The sequence below is a fragment of the Caretta caretta genome, chromosome 11 (assembly GCF_965140235.1).
Source record: "Caretta caretta isolate rCarCar2 chromosome 11, rCarCar1.hap1, whole genome shotgun sequence".
Taxonomy (NCBI): domain Eukaryota; kingdom Metazoa; phylum Chordata; order Testudines; family Cheloniidae; genus Caretta; species Caretta caretta.
In genome coordinates this window covers 34,696,461-34,721,270 of record NC_134216.1, presented here as the reverse complement: position 1 = coordinate 34,721,270, position 24,810 = coordinate 34,696,461, and the positions used below count along the sequence as shown (strand labels likewise).

General features: G+C 39.2%; 1 protein-coding gene across 10 annotated transcripts in view; it reads left to right on the top strand.

The window, feature by feature from the left end:
* Nucleotides 1–24,810, top strand: part of KCNH7 (potassium voltage-gated channel subfamily H member 7) — a 343,414-nt gene that overhangs the window by 279,885 nt on the left and 38,719 nt on the right. For all 10 annotated transcript variants that reach the window (XM_075117891.1, XM_048868489.2, XM_075117890.1 and 7 more), the window contains 2 exons: nucleotides 6,463–6,862; nucleotides 10,852–11,051. In XM_075117891.1, coding sequence (XP_074973992.1) covers nucleotides 6,463–6,862; nucleotides 10,852–11,051 — 600 coding nt within the window. The remainder of the gene's footprint in view (nucleotides 1–6,462; nucleotides 6,863–10,851; nucleotides 11,052–24,810) is intronic.

Here is a 24,810-nt window from a genome sequence, read left to right as displayed (position 1 = left end):
TCAATAAACTCCTATCTCTCATTTATAGCATTAGATATATCAGTTACTTTCTAAAGCTGCTGGGTGAAAGTCTAAACTTCACTTTTATTGTAGTTTGGTTTCCTGTGTTCTTGAGTATAATATTTCTACTGTGATCCCTTTTTAATAGCCCAGTGAGAGAGAGCAAATGTAAAACCATTACAATGAACTGCCTGTCGTTTCATAGACACTTTCAGTCATGGGGGTGCCTTTGCCCTGAAAAAGCTTTTTTCGTTACCTAGGGGTTCTTCAGATAAGATCCCCTGCTAACAATTGTGCCTGGACATCCTTTTTATTAGGCAACAGCAGTTCTAAAGAGAGCATCATGTGTGATCACCCAGCTTTAGCAAATCAGCTATCCAACTGTGCCTAGAAAGGGCAGGAGATCATCAAAATGCCACATTCAGCATTACTTGAATACCTTTGTTTGTGCCTTAGTTTGTCAATACAGGAAACTAATAGAGTAAAACTAATATAATGTAAAATAAACCTTTTCATTTCAAATAGATTTTTAACACAATACTATTATAGCTGTTTGTGAGCTGTTCTCTTCTCTGTGTGTTTTGACTGAGTGACATCCGTGAAACTAGGGGAGGCTAGGGGATGGCATACATTATCTTTTTGCCTTCTGTTACGCTGATAGTTTATTTTTAATCTTGTTGCTAGAATTTGCCCTAGATTTTCAGAAAAATGTACATGCAGTTGCATAGCTAAGTGTGCACACACACACAAATATATCATTTGCATGCACATTTACCATGATTGGTCATGATACCTTTAAAAAATATGAAAAAATTTAAAAAGCCTTCTTTTCCTACCATCTTCCCACTTCAGGTCCCAGATGCAGGGAGAGATGAAGACGGAGCGATCTGTTGATAATCAGACTTTTTTCTTTATCATATTGGCCCCAGTTCAGCAAAAGACATAAGCACGTGCTTTAATGGCTTCAACAGGAGTGCTCATGTGCTTAAAGTTATGGACATAAGTGTTTTTTGCTGAATCAGGGGCAGAGAGGGAAAACATTGTCCTGAAAGATACAGAAGGAAGGAAGACCCTGTACTATTGCTATTTGTACAAATAATAGTAATACTGACCAGTGTTACTGTATAAGGCATGTTCAAACCCTGTATCAACAGGAAAAAATGTAAGCTTAGGAAATGCGGGGGGGTAGGAAGGGAGGCAGGAGCACCCATGAAATGTACAACTGAATGGGCCATTTTCAATTGGTAACAATAAGTCAGAAAAAGGGATGACTTTGTTGTTAACATGAAGGCATATGAATGAAACACTTACTTCTATTCTAAACTCTGAATTAAGTTTCACAATGCGCATGCTAAGTAACGTCCATTTTACAGCTTGGCAAATGTTTCGATGAAACAATATGCCCAATAGCAGGACTAAGGATAGGACCTAAGAGTCCTGACTCCCAGTCCACTGTTAAAATTGGTAGATTCCCCTGTTTCCCTTAAACTGTATATTAAAACCAAGCTCCAAACATCACAGAAAATATCATACATAGTTTTCATTTCCCACTTTAGCACTTGATTTGCAAATCAAATTTTCAAACTTTCATATCATGGACTGTCTTTTCATATGAATTATCTCCCCTTGCATTTACAATCCTAAGGACCACCTCTCCACCCATTCATGATCACATAACATTGCGGTGGGAACTACAGAAATCATTTACATGAATAAGCAATCTCAGGAAAGTCTTTAGTGTATTTTTAGCTGCCTTTAAGTGTATCAACTTGAAACAAGGAGGAGCTCCAGTACTGCCTGCCCAGTCAGCTCTCTGCGCAACTACAGCAATGGTCCATGGACCACAGTTTGAGAATAAATGCCCTATTGTAAATGACTAATATTCATTCATTACTGAAGATATTGGTGCGAAGGACAATGATGACACATACAGCAGAAAGGTTTTCAACTTCGACAAAGTCCTCAGAAGAGACTATTTAGCAAACTGAGAAATCACAGGGTGAGGCAAAGCTCTATTATGGATTAGAAAATGGTTTAAACAGAGAAAGAGGTTAATTGTGGTTTTCCTCAAGGATCTTCAGTAGGCTTGCTCTTATTTTATATGTTTATTCATGATCTAGAAAAGAGATGAACAAAGAGGTGCCAAAATTTGCAGGTGACACGAAATGATTTAAGCTAGTCTATTCTAAAGAAGATTTTGAGGAACTTCAGAAGGACCTTACAACACTAGGAAGCTGGTAAAAGTGGTGACAGAGGAAATACAGTGTAGATAAATACACTGTAAGGATCAGCTTGAGCTACGCATACACATCAAGGGTTATTTAGTTTTTAAAAAAGACAAATAGGACCTGACATGATCAAAATAATATTATTATTATTAATGTATATATTTCTAAGAAAATAAAACCACCAAAACAAGATGAGGGATCTAACCAGCAGGGTTTGAGTTATAATGGCTTTACGCTCAGAATGAACACCATGTGTGCAGATAATTAGCTAATCCCAACTCAGTCTTCCAAACAACTGAATACCAGTAATACCTTCCAAATGATGCCTCTTCAATCAGACAGACTAATGGATCTTCCTGTTTCTAGTCATTCCATCATCAGTTGGCCTCCAACATAAATCAGTTCAACATCATGGCTCTGGAAATTGTCATAAATCAGTTGAGGATCTAAACTAACCTCAGTAGGGAGGAATGAGACAGTAAGCGGAGTTGAGGAAAACCTATAACTAATGGGTATGGATTTTATAAGATATACTCAACATCATACTCCCCAGAAGATAAACTAACTGTGAACCAATGTGATTAGCAGGATTTTTTCTAAATTGATGGTAGGCAGAAGTTTATAAACATGTATCTCTCTCAAGCTTCTCAGGAACAGTATCAAATAGTCCTTCCTAACAATCTGAATTGACCGTTACAATTTGGGGGTGAGCTCACATAAGCCCTTGTTGTGGGCACAGCCATACAGAGATGGCCTATGAGTTATTATCTGAATGTTATGATCATGGTTTTAAGCATGGATCTGAGCCCTTATAAAAGTTAAAATGTATAGCCTTCTGGATCAGGAAGCAATGTAATTCCTGCAAACCAAATGTCAGAAGCAGTCCAGGAAGTATGTGGGGGTTCACTATCTTTTACATATAGATCAGTGGTTCTCAAACTGTGGGTTGGGACCCCAAAGTGGGTTGCAACCCCATTTTAATGGGGTCACCAGGGCTGGTGTTAGACTTGCTGGAGCTCGGGGCTGAAGCCTGAGCTCCACTGCCTGGGGCCAAAGCTGATGCTCAAACCCTACCGCCTGGGGCCAACGCCCAAGGGCTTCAGCCCTGGGCAGCGGGGCTCAGGCATTGGCTTCAGCCCTGGGTGACAGGGCTCAGATTACAAGCCCCCCTGCCCAGGGCTGAATCCCTTGGGCTTGGGCCCTGGACCCCCACCAAGGGGGGCAGGGCTCGTGTGGGCTCAGGCTTTAGTCCCCCCTCCTGGGGTCAATTTTTGTTGTCAGAAGGGGGTTGAGGTGCAGTGAAGTTTGAGAACCCCTGAAGATGGTCTCTGTATAGACCTTTGAAAATGAAAAGATATTCATCAGTACCAGAAAATATTTACAAGTATGGGGTACAGTACAACAATTTGGTTTAGGTAGTGTGTTTAGAATATGTCCATTAAAGTAAAGTTCTTAACAAAGCTGACTTGTATTAAGCTGAAGCGATGGCATAGGGAGAACGAAGTGTTGTTCATTCATTTAAGAAAATCTCTGACTTCCAAGATATTGATGCACGAGGTGAAACAATGATTTTTACTATGAGTGCCTTGTAGTAACTGTGATATTTCTACTAAACATCTGTGCTTTTCAAAAATATGCATTTTTTTTCATCTTTATAAAATAGCCATTGGTTTGGATTTCTTTCCATTTTTTTAAATAGTGTCCTCTTTGTATTTTTGGTTATGTGAGAGTACAGTCAGTACTGTAAGCATGGCCAGAGTGACTATTTGGTAATTACATAACGTACTTGAAGAATATCACCTCCTTAGCCAAGTCCTGACCATAGCAAGAGGATTCAGGACTATCTAATTTTAAAAGGCCACTTAGCCCATTGACCAAGTGAATCAAAAGTATCAAGACTGCTAGATTTATTGGCTAATAAAATGAATCGGTGTCACCTCAGCCTAGCTGAATATAAAAGTAGCTCACTACTGACAGCAAAGCTGCTCTTTCATCTCTGATGGATTTTTTTTATTTGTAATCAAAATGTGAATTTGCTTTCCTGAAGCAAGGTAACTGAAAGAGTGGTGTTGCCTATTAAGGGCCCAGTGAAAAGCCATTGACTTCCAGGGGCTCTGAATCAGGCTCTAGCTAATTTAAATCTGTAACCTCAATAGCTGTGCATGTGATGTTGTAACTATATTATGCTGACCCACAGTGAACCCTGAACAGCTGCCAAATAAAAATTAAGTGGTTATCCAGCAAATCCTTACTCTCACAGGGCCAGTCTGTGGCCCGGTTTGTGCAGCCAGGCAAGATTTTAAGAAATCAGGTAGCAAGCAGTTCAGGGAGGGGAACAGCTTCCACAGTGCTGCTACATCCTCTGGGGAAACTGGTGGGAATGGGTGGCCTGGGGCAAGCAGTGCGTGGAGCATTGGCATGACGAACATGCTGCGGGAAGTATGCTGTACCAGATATCATTCTGGCACTAGGTGCTTTTGTCTTGGTGCAAGGGGGGATGCAGACTGTGCCAGTCTGCCTTCTGTGTGTTCCCGTGGCAGTACAATGGGGCAAAGCCATGACTGCACCTACAAATAATTTCATTGAAACCAATTAAGCTATTTGCCTGAGGATTGCTCATGTGTGTAAGTGGGACAGGACAGAGTCCTAAACCATTAGACCCTAGTCTTTATAAAGATTTACACATGTGCTTATATTAAAGTCAATATATGCAAGGTTAAGCACATGCATAGGTTTTCACAGGATCTGGGGCCTTAGTGAACTTCTCAGATGTTGAAATCACTCTCAGTTCAGCCTCATCCATCATAATGCAACTGAAGTATTGACTGAAATTATTCTCTGTCAACAGAATCTTAGGCAAAAATTAATTACCCTGCACCACCTTCCTTCCAATTCCTGTAATCAGAAAACAATCATTGATACATTGTTTTTTCTTCTTCTATTTATTGCATCATTATGTTCTAATTCAAGAGTGTCCTTCATATTATAGGTTTCAGAGGAACAGCCGTGTTAGTCTGTATTCGCAAAAAGAAAAGGAGTACTTGTGGCACCTTAGAGACTAACCAATTATACTTCATGAATAACAGACTGCACGATAATTACACATTTATTTAGTCCAGGAGTAAGTCTAGAAGAAATATGATGTCATTAAACCATCTGCACTGATTTGTTACACCCACAGTGGACTTTGATTCAGCTGCCAACTTCATAATTTTTGGCATTACCATCACATAGCGGTAGCTTAATCAGCTGTTGTCACTCAATTATCACCATGTGGTGTCGTAATAGAACAGTGGTGGATTTGTTATAAACATGCTGTTACTGTCCTTTTACAAATGTTGCACATGCAGCACATGTTTTGCATGTAGGGGTTGACAATATTGTTGTGATCTCACTCTGAAACACATAAAATATAGAGAGGGTTAATAAAACATTAATAACTAGTTTAGTACTTAGTGAGAGGAAACTTTAATATGCAGAGTATTCCCACCAGAACCTTTCATAAAGCTAAGAGAACTTGTTAAATGTTATGTATTATCGATGCATACAGAAAACTTTGTCTGACATTTACTACGCTTTAATATTACATGCACAGACTTAATGGGTAGCCAAAATATTTGTTGCTAAATTCTCTATTTGAAATTCTATAGTTACTCTTTATAGTGTTCTTGATAATCTATTTTAAAGGGCACTAGCCACAAGCATATAAAATGACTGAATAATGGATAGGAACTGGTAAATGCCAACAAGAGAGTGCTGGGTAATTGTAGAGTGAGGGGCAAACCCCACCCGTCTGCCTAGGGTGGCAGTGGAACTTGGTGCAGTTCTGCTGCACAAAGGTAGGACTAGATTTCCCATGCCATATGCCATTGATGATATGTAGCATTCTAATATTTTGTCACCTTACGAAGTTAGGAAAATAGGTCAGATACAATGTTCAAATGATTCTAGACATCACAATGATAAGTTATGCCATCTTTAACCATTAACAAAACACATCAGACAGTTCATTTCCTCAGTATATTTTACATTATAATCATGTAGGAGGCTGTGAGAGGAAATTAAATCAACATTAAATTGAAATAGGTTGCTATCACTTAAACTTTTTTGCTTCTAATAAATGACCGTCTTTTTTCTTTACCCACTTCAGGCTGGCTTGTTCATGTTTGCCATTTTGGAGTATGCTTGCTAGCGATGAAAATCAGTTTCTAATGTCTGTGTCTTATTTTCGCAGACAACAACGTTAATCGGTCTTCTGAAGACAGCTAGGCTGCTGCGTTTGGTGAGGGTTGCACGGAAATTGGACAGATATTCAGAATATGGTGCTGCAGTTCTGATGCTACTTATGTGCATATTTGCACTAATTGCACACTGGCTTGCTTGCATTTGGTATGCCATTGGGAATGTAGAAAGGCCTTACTTGATTAAAAAAATTGGCTGGTTGGATTCTCTAGGAGAACAATTAGGAAAACCCTACAATGTGACTGATCAAAGCTCTGGGCCATCCATCAAGGACAAATATGTTACAGCACTTTATTTTACCTTCAGCAGTCTGACAAGCGTAGGATTTGGAAATGTATCTCCTAACACCAACTCAGAGAAAATCTTTTCCATTTGTGTCATGTTAATTGGCTGTAAGTATTTTTTATTTTACTTTTATTTTTAACTCAGATTTGAACAATGGATACAATAGAGTGAGTTTGTTAAATTATAAACATGGAGGGAGGAAGACAGATAAATGAAAAAAATAATGATACATAAATATATATTTATAGCATATCATGCTGTGTCGTGGAGTCTCAGGTATGGAATTGTCTCCATGAAATATATATAGATATGGAAAGACAAAGGCTCCAATTCTATAAGTTTCTGAAGAATGTGCCTGACTTTAAACACATTAGTAGAACCTTGACTTCTATAAGACCGCTAGTGCAGGAAGTCCCTTGTTGAATTGGGGCCAAAAGGAGATCTCTGAGTGTTTAAAAAACAAAATACAACCCTTTCTCATTAGAAAATGCTTATTTGAGCACTTTTTATGCTCAGTTGAGACTTCCAAATGTGCACAATACATTCATTAATATATGCAGCCCATATTCCTACCTGCAGCTGTAACACTGCACAATCAGCATTAAAATTCTGGTATTGGCCACTATCCATGGTGGTATTACGATCTGAAATGACTTTTTTCAGAATAAGCAGCTTCTATCTAGTTGAAAACAGTTGATTTATGACAAAGAAAAAAAGTTTTTTAAACAGATAGCACATTGGCAAATAAGCCCCAATATGACCAAGCCCCTCAAGTGTCAAAAGTTGAAAATTGAGAGGACGGACCATTTGAGTATTTGCTTTGCTCCTCTCCTGATTGTGGGTTCCAGTTCCAAGCTTTGACAGGTGATAGCTGAAAAGCCACAAGATTCCATTGATCTGCCTGTGTTGTGTGGATGTTTGTCCTGTTGCATGGGAAGTGTTGTCAAGTGCACACACAGGAGCAGATCCAGCCCTATTTGGGCCTTGATCCTGCCAGCCCTTGCACCATGAGCAGCTGTGAGAGGAAAGAGAGTGTTTCATTTGCTAGTGTGAGCAGATACTGTGGACAGGCACTTATGAGGCTGTACACTAGACAGAGTCCTCAGTACTGAGTAGAAATAAGTCTCAAAGCCTTTGTGAACCCACTTCCTGACTCTCAAGAGCAGATGATAAAAAAGGGCCCTGCTGTAGGAGGAGGATAGGTGAATCTGAGGAGTCTTAGGCTAAAGTACAATGTTCCACATATCAATGATATGACTCTTTGGCCTTACTGACGTTTCAAAGCAGAGGTTACTTGGCATCCAAACAACATTACTCTCATTGCTGCAGGATCAGGTTCTACACGTTCTCTGCCCTGCTCATCACTTTTTACATTGTGTTTTTAAGTGCATCACTCATGCAGAAACTTCACTGGCAAACTTCAACAGTCTGTTACATACTCTGTAAGAGCCTGTCACCACCAACAAATTCTCCCGGAAATTCTCTGGTTCCCTCTTTCTAGCAGTTGCCTTACAGAGACCACATCATGCACTGAGTTATGTTTGATCATGTAATATTCTCATATTCTTTACTTCCTCCATTCTGAGCCAGCACACTCACCTACAGGGAATGTATTAGAGAGTTTGTATCAAATACAAGAAGAGGAGGACAAACATACACCTAGTACTCTCACCACTTGGCAACAGAAAGCAACAAGCAGTATAGAATTGGTCTCACTTTATTTCTTATGACCTTTTACTACTGTAAATAGTTGTGACAGTGCACATGAGAACCATTGAGTATGGCCAAATCCTCCTATCCTTACTCAATTCTTTATCAGAAAAAAATCAATTTTGTCTTCAGAGGAAACTTTGTGTGACAACAGTCTAAGAACAATAGTATTTAGTCTGATGGGAACACATGAAAAATACAGTACATGTTACGACAGGGTACTCAATTAAAACTCTCAGGAAAAAAAATTTCAAGTGAGGTCTCTTGGCTAAATGCTTTCATATACCGCAGAAATTAAATGCTGCTGTTTTTTTAAAATGAAACTGCCAAGGTTCGGTTTTCCTTTAAAAAGTCTACAACTAAAGAACTGTAGGAACAATAATAGCATGGCTGCTTTTACAAATATAATTATATGTGTATTTTCTGAATATATATGTAGATTTTAACACACGTAGCCCTTATAAAGTTAAGATAGGCAACAAGAATCATTTGAAGCCTAGATAGACTTCTGAAGGAGAAGAGCATGAAAAGATTGGACCATTTAATTTAGGAAAGGTGATACGATAAATATATAACAAAACGAACTATATAAAAAAGGTATACTGGGTTACTCCTATTTACATTTTTCATAATGTACAAACAATGGAATAGTTAATGAAGTTGAAAAGCATTATATTTAGAGGTGATAAAGGAAATACTTTTGTTTTTACTGAACATAAAATTAATCTGTGGAATTCATTTCTACCACATATTGTTTAAAGTCTATAGTTTAATGAGACTAGACTTTTATATGGCACATGAAGTTATGTTAAAAACTATAAAAACTATTCAGAAAGGATACAAGTGCTCCTCCATCAGGGCATAAGTCAAGCACTAACTGAGGGGGTTAGGAAGAGACTTCCCCACTGGATAAGTTGTTCCATGGTTGTCCAATACAGGTTTTCTTCCACCTTCCTCTGAAGTATTTGATACTTTACTAGAAGTGCTGTTGTAAGAGACAGAATACTGGGCCAGATGGACCATTGGTATGATTCGTATGGCAGTTCCTATGTTCCTCTGACTTGCTTTTCTGATCCATTAACCCACCATAGAGTCTCTGCTTCTGTTAATAACAACTGCTAAAGGAAAAATATGTAATGTTAAGGTATTCTTCACAAAAATTGAGACTTCATAGCAGCAGTAGCCAATGTCTTTAAAGACAGAACCACCTTTTTATGGAAAACTATTGTTTTAGTAGAGCTTATTTTTAAATCAGATTGAATTAGTTTAGGGATTGGTAGTCAAGGTGCAGCATTGAAATTCTCATTGAAGTTCTAGAGCTTTGATGTAACATTAAAGGAACTAACATCACATTAGCTTTTCTCCCTTAGATGAAAGGCAGTGTCTTCTCTTTGTCTTTCCAGGAAAAAAAAATCAAAATGATTACTATAAACTGGTGGTGCTGTGTCTCTCATTTGGAAATTTAACAAAATCTATTGAGTTACCAAAAACAGGAATTTTAAGGAGTAGAAATCGAATGCACTAAAACCAGCCTTAGATCCTGATCCTGCAAAGGAGCCACCCACAGAGTCCTATTTACGTCAGTGGTGCTCTACATAGGCATGTGTCCTTATAAGCAAATTGCTTTACAGGATAAAGAGCTGAGTTTGCAGTGAGTTATTGGAGCTATTTAACCTAAAGACAGTTACATCTGATTCTGTTTTTTATTTATGTCAGGAGCATGTGTCTGGAATGGCTCCAAACATTTATCATATTATTACAGATTTTAAAATACAAAATTGAGATTTGGCTACAAACAGCCAGCAGTCCATCCAGTCTCCGTTATTTCAACCTCTGTTATTTAAAACTCTGCATTATATGAAACTTGATCTTGTCCCCCTATAACATTTAATTAGATTGAACAAGAACCTGTTACTCAAACTAACCTCCCAATAGCCTTTAGATAATCACGGTCGCGCTCTACTTCAGTTTTAGGCCCCAAGCCTGCAAAACCTCATGTGCCTGCTTACTTTTACCCACTGCAAGCAGTCCTGTTGAAGTCTATAGGCTGGTAAAGTTAAGCCACAGGTGCATAATCTTCACAGGATCAGAACTAAAAATCTTCAAAACCAAACATTGCAATCGTGTTTAGCTAATATTTGTAAAACTTCTTTCAGTGAATGTTCCTTCTGTGAAGCTTGCCATTAACATACTCAGACAATTAACAAGCTATGAATGTTTTTCTTACATCAGGCAATATCAAATCCAGTTTCTGTTTAAAAGACCAAAATGTTACTAGATCTGATCTGACCTGTTTTCCATACTAGTCTCTGCAGTAATAACAGCTGTGTTGTGTGCAGAATGTAGTGATATTAGCTAACTGTTTGTTTGTTTCTATCTAATCCAGCATTAATGTATGCGAGTATTTTTGGAAATGTATCTGCAATAATCCAAAGACTGTATTCGGGAACTGCACGGTATCACATGCAGATGCTGCGAGTAAAAGAGTTTATACGCTTTCATCAAATCCCCAACCCTTTGCGGCAGCGACTCGAGGAGTACTTCCAGCATGCGTGGACGTACACCAATGGCATTGACATGAATATGGTATGTAATTCTACTTTTGGAAACTAACATCACAAAGTCCTAGGGGTCTAGAATGAAACGATTCTCATAATTTTGGCGATGCTAGGTTATGTTTCTTTCTCGCAGGTTTACTTTTTGCCCTGGAGACAAGCCCAGGTTCCCAATCCATGTCATCACATGGTGTTGAAACAAGATGTCACATAGCAGTGTCCTGTTATAAAGTGCAATGTAGCATAGACCCATAAGACATCACTTTCTTCCTTTTGGAGAAACTGTATCAAGTCAGTAGACTCAATTCTTGCTATTCTCCACCACTTCTAATTTAGTTGTACATTAACCCTTCTCCAAATCTCAGTTTCACAGTCTTTGGATCATAGCACACCATCAGTTTTTACGTTGAGCAGCCCATTGAAACCCAAGGGAGTTCTGCATAAATATTTACAGCATGCTATGGCCACCTGAAAGTTTGGAGCAGCCCAGATTCCATTGTTAACATGGAGTTCCATGATTAACGTGGGAGGCAGCCAGTGGTGTGGCACAGATGGTGAGGAAAAGACAATGGCCAATATATTTTTTTATGGTTAGTAATTGTGGTGAGTGCTTCACTTTTTGGGTGCCAGATTTGGGATGTTTTAAAGGTACCTGGTTTTCAGAGAATGGATGCTCAGCACCAAAGTTGGGCATCCAAAACCTGGGGCACTCCAAATCACTAGTCACTTTGAAAATCTTGCCAATAGTACTAAGTATTGAACTCCTAGTGTTGGTACACACGGCACAGGTTGGGAACCACTGCTGGGTGCTGTGGGCTAAAAAAAAGAAAGTGGTGCAGGAGAGAGAATCTTAAGAACACTTGCTCCAAATGCAGCTTTTTCAGGATTACTTTTAAACATTCCCCTTGATCCAGACACCTCAGTTTCACACCAGTGTAACTCAGTTGGAATATACAGCATTACACTTGCATAAAATCAGTACAGAGTGAGGCCCTTTTTCAGCATTGCATGACACAGCACTAGTACAGTGTAACATGTATTTTGGAGGTGGGGAAAGTGGATTAGTTGGCATCCCAAAAGAGAAGAATTCTAATCAGAAAATAGCCTGAATAACAACTGCTCCCACCCACCAATCTCCATGTCTTTGCTGAAAGCCATCACAGAATTAACCATTCTGCAATTCAGTGTTTTACTATTTTAGAAAGAAGTGCCAGGATCCAAGATCCATACTTTTTACCCTTGACACTTGATTATAGACACTGACAGAATACTGTAAATAAGTCTTATATCAAGCTACAGACTATGGCATGCTAAAAGGAAATAACATCATTAGCAGAAGTAGGCATCCACTTGCTCTGCTTTTTTTCCAAAAGACGGAAATCTCCTTTCTGAGAAGTTGAATCACTCATGTTCAAGCCATCAATGGCATAATACAAGCTCAGATAACTTCCTAAGGTATTCTAAGACTGATAGATCTGAGACCTTGCCTAGCTTTCTAAATGGTTGGAAGGAAAAGAATCTCCACAAGTTTCAGTACGTGTAAATAGAAATTAAACCCTTACTAGTGTTGCCTTAAATATAAAATCTTCCAGAGGGGTGGTTGTTTCTCTGTGAATAAATTGGAAGAGTGCACACCTTACGTCAGTAGATAAGGGCAATGATTTGATAAGGCATTTAGGGCTCAATCACTGACAGCTTGACTTCTTGGTTACTGTTACATACAAGCAGATTTTATGGGCAACAACCTATAATCAATCCCCCATTGCCCACACGCACACACTCAGACACACTTCCACAGGCATTGCTGCACCTCAGGGGAGAATTCATACCCCAGAACAGGACAGGTGGTGTTTGAACAAGCCTCTCTGAGGTTAAACTAGTGGAAAGGCAGCATCAGAGCTTGATCATATATGTTACTGAATGGCCCTAACTCTCACTGAAGTCAGTGGGGTTTGAGATGCTCACTACTGTGCTGGATCCAGCCCTTGAGTTGGAGTAGGTCTGACTCTAGTCCATCATAGTACTTCTGAAGATATTAAATAGCAGGAGTGCACCTTAAAAGGAACTCATTCACCTTTGATGACTGGATGTGAAACAGTACCCACAAATTGGATGTTGTCTGGTTAAACTTTTGCATAATACAGAAATCGGTGTGTTGGGAGTTGTCTTGGATTTGTCATTTATGTGAAATACAAATTAAATGGATTAAACATCCCCACCTACATCAATATGATTGTGAGGCAGTATGAAGGTTTTGTTTTAAATAAAATATGAAACAATAACAGTCCAGATTAGTGGCTTGTTTGTTATATTTTATTTCTTACTCTCTCATGCTATTCTCTCTCTCAAGTCTATGACAATCATTTAATTTACTTTTAATGTATGTTTGTTTGAATAAATTACACATCAATTCAAGGTTGATATGCCAGTTGTCTGATTTATGTTGTACTTATGAAAGATTTATCTCTTTCCTGTCTGCTTCATTCCTAAATACATGGAATAACACCATCCACTGGTAAGAGCAGGAGGTATTTGTATCAAATTTAATTCCAGTGTAAAGTGTGGAGAATATCCATGTTATCTGTTGGGTTTAGAGCTTGTTTAATGTTTTCTATTTTTAGTTGTAACCTTTTTGCATGATGAGCTGGTAGATAACAAAGAGAAAGGCACCTAAATTGAATCAGAAGTGGGGCAAAACAAATAAAACTGCTTGATGTTGCCACATTTATTAGACAGTTTTATCCCACAACTCTAATCAAACTTCTCTGTCGAAAAAAGATCATATGCATATGATATTCATTAGATAGTTGCTCTGTAGAAATGTCACACTCTGATAAACTTGCCATGCTGATCATTCTCCATTTTCCTTTTTATGTGAATGCTTTTAGTTCAAACCCCATATGCATGTTAGCAGCAAGTACTGACAAAGTTTTCCAGCTCTAAACCATGACCATATGCAATGGACTGGCATGTGGTTTTGAGAGTTTGAACTTGCATGAAATCTCTGTATTTACATCCACAGGGACCAATTCTGTCCTCAGGCAAGTGTGTGTGAATTCTGCCAACTTCAACTGGAGTTCTGTGTGAATATCTAAAGGCAGAATTTGATCCTGTCTCTTTTCCCTCTCTCCCGCCCCCTCCCCCATTCCATCACTGAAATCTGAGTAAAAATAAAGTCTAAAATGATTTTCCTTCTTTGAAACATGAAATTTATGTATATGATATAAATAACTAATATGAATATTGTTTCAAAAATGCTTTTACATGTCAGCACTAATAATTTAAGAATTCAGGGAAAACAAATTAACTTTTCACCTAAGAAATAATACTGTACTTAGATAAAAACCACTTGCTTTCTTTAAAAAAAAATCCTGCAATTTTTTACTGAAAATAAGGAGATATTTCATGTTCATCTTAGATGACTGAACACAGAAGTAACCTTCAAGCTCTGGTGGTGAAAGATGCTGAGAACATGATTCATTTGTTCCTCTCTGCTTCACTTCTACGTCTCTTTGATTTTGATGCATTGCATAATGTATTTTGATAAAACAGTTGTACTGATAATATAATTTTGCATGGATTGGATAAACAGTATTTAGGATTTACTTTAATCTGGATCAAATTATTGAGTCTACAGAATAGGCATAATTTGAATCATGCTGTTGTTTTATTCACTGGCAAAGTTAGTTACAAAAGATGATTTATGATGAAAGCTCCTGCCAGTCCCTGAGATTCAAAGGGATTGTTTCATTATGTTCTAGAATTTTTCAGACTATCCTGTTCTGTTTTTCTTGTATTCTTTTCTCCTTATGTTTTCCACTTCCTTCCAATATTATCAGTCCAGTACCTACTGATAACAGCATGACTGTACTTCTCCTTATAGAAAGAAGCAATATTTAATATCCGAAGATCCTTTTTTCAATTATTCATGTGTTTCTTCTAACCCTCACTTTCCCATGGATTTTTCTGTGCATCACGATAGATGGTGATAAAATTGGTTTATTTTACCTAAAAGAAAGTCCAGAATAAGAGGACCATGCTCTGGGAAGGGTTTGCCCAAACATGTATTTTAATTAAAATTTCAGATATAGACTGAAGGAAGTTTTACTTTTTATTTTCGGATTTAATACTATAAAAGGGGATAACAGGTCATCATTTCTTCCAATATACATTTTAGGCCCTTCTCCTGCAAGTACTATGAATATGCTTAATTTTGACACATGTGACTAGTCTCATTGGCTGCAATGGTGCTAGTTGTGTGCGTAAAGAAAAGCACATGCATAATTATATGCAGGATAAGGGCCATAAATGGTACTGTATCAAAAAGGCAGCTTTCACCAGCTGGTCGTGCACGGAGATTTCTCAGTTTTATATTGTGTGGTACAACTGTTTCAACACAGTCTACATTTGCTTATCCTCCTGATACAATCACTTCTCAAGCCCAAAATGATGCTACCATCATGTGCTGTCTATGTACATTCCAGAAAGATAAGAGAACAATTCACATTTCACAAGCCAAAGTGAGGTTAACTTAACTCCATCCTGACCAGAGCCATTAACTACACTGATTTCTCTATCACATCTGAACTGTACCCAAATGGCAAGAGTATGGATCATTAACCCGTAAATGAATTGGCTGAGATTAGAACTGAGTGGCAATTTTCCAACAGAGAGGTTTTTTTCTGAAAATGTCCATTTGTTGAAACTGAAACTTTTTGCAGGAACATGCCAGCTGCAACAGAAACTTTTGATGCATAATGGGAAATTTTCTGAAAAATCTCAAAAAATAAAAATTAAAAAAAATTCAGGACAGTTTCCTACTCAGTTTTACTTGAGAGAGACAAAACATACCTCAAATATGAATAGACTGGGAACTGGGAAGTTGTTTTTCCCTTGTCTATTGTAATATTGGCTAATGAACAAAAAAACTACAACTAATCGAGAGATCCAACAGAAGAGACTTATAAGACTTGAGCATATGAATAAACTAATCTTCTATCAATAGTTCATTGCATTGTTTCGTGGGCTAAAGTCTCACAAACAGGATAATTACTAATCTTTCTACCACTGATTGCCTTCATTCCATAATGAAGACAGGATATGACTCACCACGGAACTGACCATGAAGTAAAAAAATGAGATGGTCAGCCACATTCTACAACAGTTGACATTTCCAAGAGGTTTTCAGGAGTGAACATTTCAGTGATCCATTATGAAGCTCACAGAGACATGAGGAGGTCTTGTGGTTAAGGCACTGGGCTGGAACTCAGGAGATATAGCTTCTGTTCCTGGCTCTCCCATGTATGACGTTGGGCAAGTCATTAACATCTCTTTGTCTTATCTGCCACTGGGACAAGGATAAAATCATACTTCCCTACTTCACAGGAGTGTTGTAAGGCAAAAAGAATTGTCTGAACGATTTCAGAGTGATGAAGTCCATATACATACTTAGATAGACAGAGATAATCAGAACAAAATCTGCATTCAAAAGAACAGGTCACAGCCTGAAGCCTGGCCTTTCACTCTGCCCATCCTAGAAAAGAGACCGCCTACATTGTCCTATCCCTGGAAACCTCATGGACCTTGTCAGCTTCCTAATTTTTATAGTAGTAAAAATTATTCTCTCCTTGAATTAGGGGGCAATGACCTAATAAAACATTCAGACCACTTCCTGTCCACAACACTTAGGCTTCCAAACACTGCCTACCACCACCCAGTTCACCATAGCTCTCAGATAAACTCACAAAGTTAATAAGGAAGCTGGCATGTGGATGGAGAATTCCAGAAAAAGTATTTCACACAAACCTGTGCGTAAGTGCTGATTGAAACCAAAAGTTTCTACTTCTCCATGATGATAGCAATCAGCAAAACTCATCCCAAGGGGAATCACTTGAAAACCCAGATTGCCTCCTCTGACTGCTATCTGTTTTAAGGAACTCTTTCATATTGTGCCAAAATCATGTGACTCCAAAACAGTTTTTTAGGCACAGAGAGGAAGAATCTTGTATTTCCAGCCATTGCGATAGAAATGTGCCTAATCCTATACATAGGGGCACTAGATGCACTGAAAGGATTTTGTGCCTCTGCCTAAGACCTTGCCCCTTGTCCTTTTTAACTGGTCAAAGCCATGTGAAATGCCCTGGCCCACTGCTCACAGAAACCGTTAACTCTTCCTAGCGATGGAACTTGGCCTGGTGTCCTAGTATCCTGAAACATGCTCTAAATGGCATGTTCTCAAAAAAACTAAAACTCAGACATCACTGACATAGCTTAACTATTGTATAGTCTAGAACCTCTTCTCTCTGGTAAGGTTTTTATGTAAGTAATTGCAAAGAGACTTTAGTAGCACCTGGCCTTCAGTGATAGTCTAGATTCCTCCAGTCAGGCTTCAGGCTGGTTCCTGTCAGACAGCCAAAACTGATGGAAGATCTCCTTATGATGAACAGTGGCAAAACAATGATGCTGAAACTTCTAGAATTGTCAGCCATTCTGGATACTATCAATCACAAGATATTGCTTGACCCTGTCTGCCATAATGGGAATCAATGGGATGCTTTTAAACTATCTATTCTTTTTTCTTCTCATAGATCCTGAGAGTCAGCTGTTTCTCTCCTCCCTGTGAACTTTGCCAATATTCTCCCAGAGGGTGTAATGGTTAGGTACCTGATACAGAACATAAAATAGAATCTTTTGATTGACTTCATTGTGTTTTGGATCAGGCCTATGATGAGATGACAAGAGGGGTACATTGCTAGTAATTGCACATAGCTCTGTCACCTTTTTATTCATCTTAGAAAGTGTGGCCTCCCTGATATCCTACCACATAAAGTAAATTGGAGTAAAGAACAGCTGGCTTTAACTGAACCCAGGAAAGACCAAAGAAATGATAGTTAGAAGAAAGAATCTCTAGATCTATCTGAGGGCTCTAGATATTTTTTTAGTTGCTTTACCAAAACCATCTCAATTTCTTTCCATAAAAACTGGAGATTACAGACAGAATATTAACTAGTGAGATTGCTAGCCATAAATCACCCATCTGCCGCCAGGTCTTTCTAAAAGGAGGAATTAACAATCTTCTCCAATTATAGACAAAGTGTTTCCTCACTGGACTTCTCAAAAAGAAGAGATACATATAAGTCCAACTCATAGGTTGGAGCCTGAAGCTCCTTAAGTGTCTACAGAATGTAAATCTTGAAACATTGTTACATGCCCCAAAGACTTATCTCTTACAATCATATAGATAGGTTTAAAAACTGCCTTCTTCACCGTAGATGTAAGAAAATATGGTGGAAAAATATAAAATATCTTTTTCCATTCTGCACATCGCTCTGATCTATAATAAACTGGCTAAAAACCCAGCCAAGTATATTGTGTTAACTTTAAAAGTTAGGTTGACATAGGCTGGAATAGCTATAACATAGCTAACTCCCAGGGGGGAGACAGCTATGTTGATAGAGGAATGTTTCGGTTGATGTAACTGCCATTATCAGGGAAGGGTATTCCTACACCAACGGAAAAAAAATTTTCCATTGGTGTAGATTGCATCTACACACTAAAGGGTTATGTCAGAATAGCTATGATGTTGTAGCTTTGCATAGTGTAGACATATGCTGAGGCATGTACCTCAGTATTAGATAAGTTTCAGAGTAACAGCGTGTTAGTCTGTCTTTGCAAAAAGAAAAGGAGTACTTGTGGCACCTTAGAGACTAACCAATTTATTTGAGCATGAGCTTTCGTGAGCTACAGCTCATCCGATGAAGTGAGCTGTAGCTCACGAAAGCTCATGCTCAAATAAATTGGTTAGTCTCTAAGGTGCCACAAGTACTCCTTTAGTATTAGGTTAGTTAAGGAAAAGAATGTAGAGATTCCCTCAGCAAACACTCAAAGGGCTTTTAATTCTACATTTATTGAAGTCAATGGAAAAATTCCCATTGATTTAAATGGTGCAGGATTAAGTCCATAATGCATATATGTTCTCTTACATGCCTACACTTATCCCTGCCTCTTTGATTATTGGTTTGGTATGTCTTCATTCATAAACAGGTCTGACTCTCACTTCAGGGGAGGGATGCCAGGCAAAAATGAGTTTGGGGTGAGGAGTCATCCTAACATAGTTAGCGTGATCTCTTCTGCAGAAAGTCCACTCTGAGTGTCAAGTGCATGCTGCTTTATGGTTGATCATGTCAGTATCAAAAGAGACAATTTGAACCATTGGAGGAGAGACACACAGTACAAGGAGCACCACTGACTGCCACTAGGACCAGTGTATTGCAACATGTACTGCTTGTGGAATCAAAATATATGTAAGAAAAAGGATATCACATCCCTCAAAGATTTCCTTCCAAAGGCAAGCCTATGCCTGACAGAAAGAAAAACTGAATTTCCAATGAGTGTGAAAGCACTACCACTGAATATGAAACACAAATCATGTACCACACCTGTCCCAATGAACATGCAATATGTAAAAGCAATGTAGCTTGAAATGGTCAGCAAAAATACATGGAATGTGGCATTTTGGGGCAAGTAGAGTGAAGATAAAAACAAAGAAACAAAACACATTGCATCTGCTGGTTCTGTACAACACCTCAACTGTTAGATATAATCAAAGATAACCCAGTACAATTCTTCTGTTTCCTGCCAGCCCAGTCAGCTCACAAATAAAGGTTGAAAAATAATGCAAGTTGTTTCAAAACACATGAGTCAAAACATATTAATAAAAGGCCTGTTAGCATGGTGCAAAAAAAGCTGTAAGGCTAGCCCATGCAAGTGTTTCTTCATGATTGCTCATTTATAGAGGATTTACTGTGCAATAATCCTGACCAACCTGGAAAGGAGACTCAGTTAAGGGATGCAAAAGACACTGTGAAACAGTGGTTACCTTGAAATACTCATCATTAACTACACAGTAGTCCTTTGACTTTACTGATGTATTTGTGGGTTTTTCATGAGTATCATCCCACCAATAAAGCAATAATGGAAATAACTGCTGTAGCAGTACCCTGATTTGCACCTATTGGAGTACTTCCCTAGTATCTTGTCAGGGACAGAAGTTGATGGCATATCAAAAAACTGTTCAGTAGTTCAACAGAAAATGCAAAACCCACATGGCTCATCATGTACATTATTATTGTCTCAGACAGTAAACACGGGCCACTTTTCCTAATTATTAATTGTATCTATCAGTAGCAAGCATAAAAATAAGATGGTTGCCTGAGGTTAAACCTCATAGATATTAAGCTTTCGTGGGTGTATACCCACTTCATTGGATGCATGTAGTGGAAATTTTCAGAGGCAGGTATAAATATGCAAGCAAGAATCAGGCTAGGGATAACGAGGTTAGCTCAATCAGGGAGAGCTGAGGTGTGAACACCAAGGGAGGGGAAACTGCTTTTGCAGTTGGCTAGCCAGTCACAGTCTTTCTTTAATCCTGAGCTAATGGTGTCAAATTTGCAAATGAACTAAAGCTCAGCAGTCTCTCTTTGAAGTCTGGTCCTGAAGTTTTTTTGCTGCAGGATGGCTACCTATAAATCTGCTATTGTGTGTCCATTGAAGTGTTCTCCTACAGGTTTTTGTATATTGCCATTCCTAATATCTGATTTGTGTCCATTTATCCTTTTACATAGGGACTGTCCAGTTTGGCAAATGTACATAGCAGACTGGCATTGCTGTTACATGATGGCATATATTATATTGGTGAACGTGCAGGTGAATGAACTGGTGATGGTATGGCTGATCTGGTTAGGTCCTGTGATGGTGTCACTGGTGTAGATATGTGGGCAGAGTTGGCATCGAGGTTAGTTGCAAGGATTGGTTCCTGAGTTAGAGTTACTATGGTGCGGTGTGTAGTTGCTGGTGAGAATATGCTTCAGGTTGGCGGGTTGTCTGTGGGCGAGGACTGGCCTGCCTCCCAAGGCCTATGAAAGTGAGGGATCATTGTCCAGGATGGGTTGTAGATCACTGATGATGCATTGGAGAGGTTTTAGCTGAGGACTGTATGTGATGGCCAGTGGAGTTCTGTTGGTTTCTTTCTTGGGCTTGTCTCGCAGCAGGAGGCTTCTGGGTACACATCTGGCTCTGTTGATCTGTTTCCTTATTTCCTCGTGCGGGTATCGTAGTTTTGAGAATGCTTGGTGAAGATCTTGTAGGTGTTGGTCTCTGTCTGAGGGGTTGGAGCAAATGCTGTTGTACCTCAGGACTTGGCTGTAGTCAATGAATCGTGTGGTGTGTCCAGGATGGAAGCTGGAGGCATGAAGGTAGGCATAGCGGTCGGTGGGTTTTCGGTATAGGGTGGTGTTAACGTGACCGTCACTTATTTGCACCGTGGTGTCTAGGAAGTGGACCTCCTGTGTAGATTGGTCCAGGCTGAGGTTGATGGTGGGGTGGAAGCTGTTGAAACTGTGGTGGAATTCTTCCAGGGTTTCCTTCCCATGGGTCCAGATGATGAAAATGTCATCAATGTAGGATAGGTAGAGAAGGGGTATGAGTGGACAAGAGCTGAGGAAGCGTTGCTCCAGGTCAGCAATAAAAAAGTTGGCATATTTTGGAGCCATGTGGGTGCCCATAGTGGTGCCACTGACCTGGAAGTATATATTGTCACCAAATTTGAAATAATTGTGCGTGAGGATAAAGTCACAGAGCTCAGCAACCAGTTGTGCTGTGGCGTCATCAGGGATACTGTTCCTGACAGCTTGTATTCCATCTGTGTGTGGGATGTTTGTGTAGAGAGCCTCTACATCCATGGTGGCTAGGATGGTGTTTTCTGGAAGATCACCAATACATTGTAGTTGTCTCAGGAAATCAGTGGTGTCATGGAGATAGCTGGGAGTGCTGGTGGCATAGGGTCTGAGTAGAGAGTCCGCATATCCAGAAAGTCCTTCAGTGAGAGTGCCAATGCCCAAGATGATGGGGCATCCAGGATTTCCGGGTTTGTGGATCTTGGGTAGTAGATAGAATAACCCAGTCAGGGTTCTAAGGGTATGTTGATTTGTTCCTGTGTTAGTGTAGGAAGTGTCCTGAGTAGATGGAGCAGTTTCTTAGTGTATTCCTAAGTGGGATCTGAGGAAAGTGGCCTGTAGAATTTAGTATTGGAGAGTTGTCTGGCAGCCTCCTTTTGGTAGTCAGACCTGTTCATGATGACAACAGCACCTCCTTTATCAGCCTCTTTGATTATAATGTCAGGGTTGTTTCTGAGGCTGTGGATGGCATTGCGTTCTGCACGACTTAGGTTATGAGGGAAGCTATATTGTTTTTCCACAATTTCTGCCTGTGCACATCGGTGGAAGCATTCTATATATAGGTCTAGACTGTCATTTCGACCCTCAGGAGGAGTCCATGTGGAGTTCATCTGTGTATCAGTGCATTGTTCAGTGTTATCTTGAAAGTATTCTTTGAGTTGGAGATGGCAAAAGTAGGCTTCCAGGTTACCGCAGAACTGTATCATGTTGGGGGCGGGGGGACAAAAAGAATGTCCCCGAGATAGGACAGACTCTTCTGCAAGGCTGACTGTGTAGCTGGATAGATTGACCATATTGCTGGGTGAGTTAGGGGTACCACTGTTGTGGCCCCATGTGGCAGGTAGGATTTTAGACAGCTTACAGTCCTTTTTCCTTTGTAGAGAGGTGAAGTGTGTAACGTAGATCTCCTGTCTTATTTTAGTATAATCCGTTTGTATGGAAGGTTGGTTATTTATGAGAGTCTCCAGGTTGGAGAACTCTTTTTTGATGCTTATCAGGTGGTTCTTCAGTTTCTTTGATAGTGTATAGCATAATCTCTCACTATGGTCTGTGCAGAATGTAGATAGCAATGGATTTTTCACCTTTAGTCCATTTGGTATGATGTCCATCTGTTTGCATTTGGAAAGGAAGATGATATCTGTCTGTACTTGTGCAAGTTTCTTCATACACTATGAATAAAGTGTATTTATTCACTGATAAAGCAGGTGCTGTTGTCTTGCTTGCATATTTATACCTGCCTCTGGAAATTTCCACTACATGCATCTGGCAAAGTGGATATTCACCCATGAAAGCTTATGCTCCAATATGTCTGTTAGTCTATAAGGTGCCACAGAAGTCTTTGCCGCTTTTACAGATCCAGACTAACACGGCTACTCCTCTGATACTCATAGATATTGCTCATTCTACTGTCATAAATCCTTGTGAATCAAGATACAGGTGAGGTTGGCATCCAATAGAACATTCTTGGAAAAGCTTTCAATACCAGTCATCTCAGGGTATGTCTACCCTGCCATTAGACACCTGCGGCTGGCTTGTGCCAGCTGATGTGGGCCAATGGGCTGTTTAATTGCAGTATAGGTGTTTGAGCTTGGGCTGGAGCCCAACCTTTGGGACATAGCTTGAATGTTTACACCGCAATTAAACAGCCTCTTAGCCCAAGCCCCATGAGCCTGAGTCAGCTGGCAATGGCCAGCCATGGGTTTCTAACTGCAGTGTAGACATACCCACAGTAAGTTATGTGGCAAGAATTCCTCACCTCATCCAAAGGACTAATCTTCTAGCCAATTTGAATAATAGAAATACTTTCCTTTCTAGGTTGCTCCTGATCATGACTCACAGCTTGGCGTAGAGAATCCTCCCCTGTGTTTGAGTTTAACTTTTCTCACTGAGGATGCCAAATAAGATCAGTCAAACATTATATGCCATACACTGGGTTGCAAAGATGAGGAATGAGTTTGTGCCCCATGGCTGCCAAAGAACAGAGCTAAAACCAGTAGTAAAGAAGTATGATAGCATTGTGGGGAGAGCGGAGTCTCCTGAATTACACTCAAGTACCATGGTGGGGAAGCCCCTAGAGGTTCAGTTGCAAAAAACATGAAAATCTGTGTTTTTGCTGAACAGAGCCCAGTGGGAAGAGATTACTGAGGTGTCAGAGTGTGGAGGTAGAAACATGAAGGGGAAGAATGGAGAAACTAAAACACACACATTTAAAAATCTTCTCTTGATAGACCCCCCACAACGCGACTATCACAAAATCTGTCACTTAGAATGATGCTGTTTTGAAAGCAGTTCCTATATATGTTGCACTCAGTGTTGTCAATTTTCATAATTTCATCACAGGTCTCACAATTGTTAGTGGTTTTCTTAAAGCTCCAGCTTCTCAAGTCAGATAGCTACAAAGTGAATCTCAGGTTTTATTTTTTAGAGAGTAAGTTTTTACTACTCCTAGTCACAGAGAAACTTGTAAATGTTACCAGAGTATACTTAATGGCCTAGAAACTAGATAATAAAAGAACCCCCTATTTAAAAAAAAACACATAATTTTTGAAGACCTAACTCCTGATTATTGAACACTTTGGGTTGGCAATTCTGGGTACTCTATAAATATTAAGGCCTGGTTTCCCAATTCACCAATCTAATAGGAGTTGTAACTCTATTAATCTGAATACAGTTATTCTGGATTTACAGTGGTGTGAGATCAGAATCGCTCTTCTTTTTTTTTTTTTAACATCTTGGTAAAATTGCTGAACCAAATATTTTCATAAAGACCAGCATGGATTAGAAAAGAATACATAAATTTTATGGCAGACTGACCAAATAATCTAAAACACAATTTGCTAATATTTAAAATATGATCAAGTATAATAAAAGTGGTGAGGCAATTCTGCTCTTAGTAGTACTGTATATACCAATGTTCTAACGAATTTTAACTCTTCTGAAGTCAAGAATTTAGGCTGTGATTTTTCAAAACTGCCAAAAAGCACCCAACTCCCATCACAATTAAATGGACTTTGGGTGCCCATTTTCCTTAGGGACCGTTGAAAATCATAGCTTCAA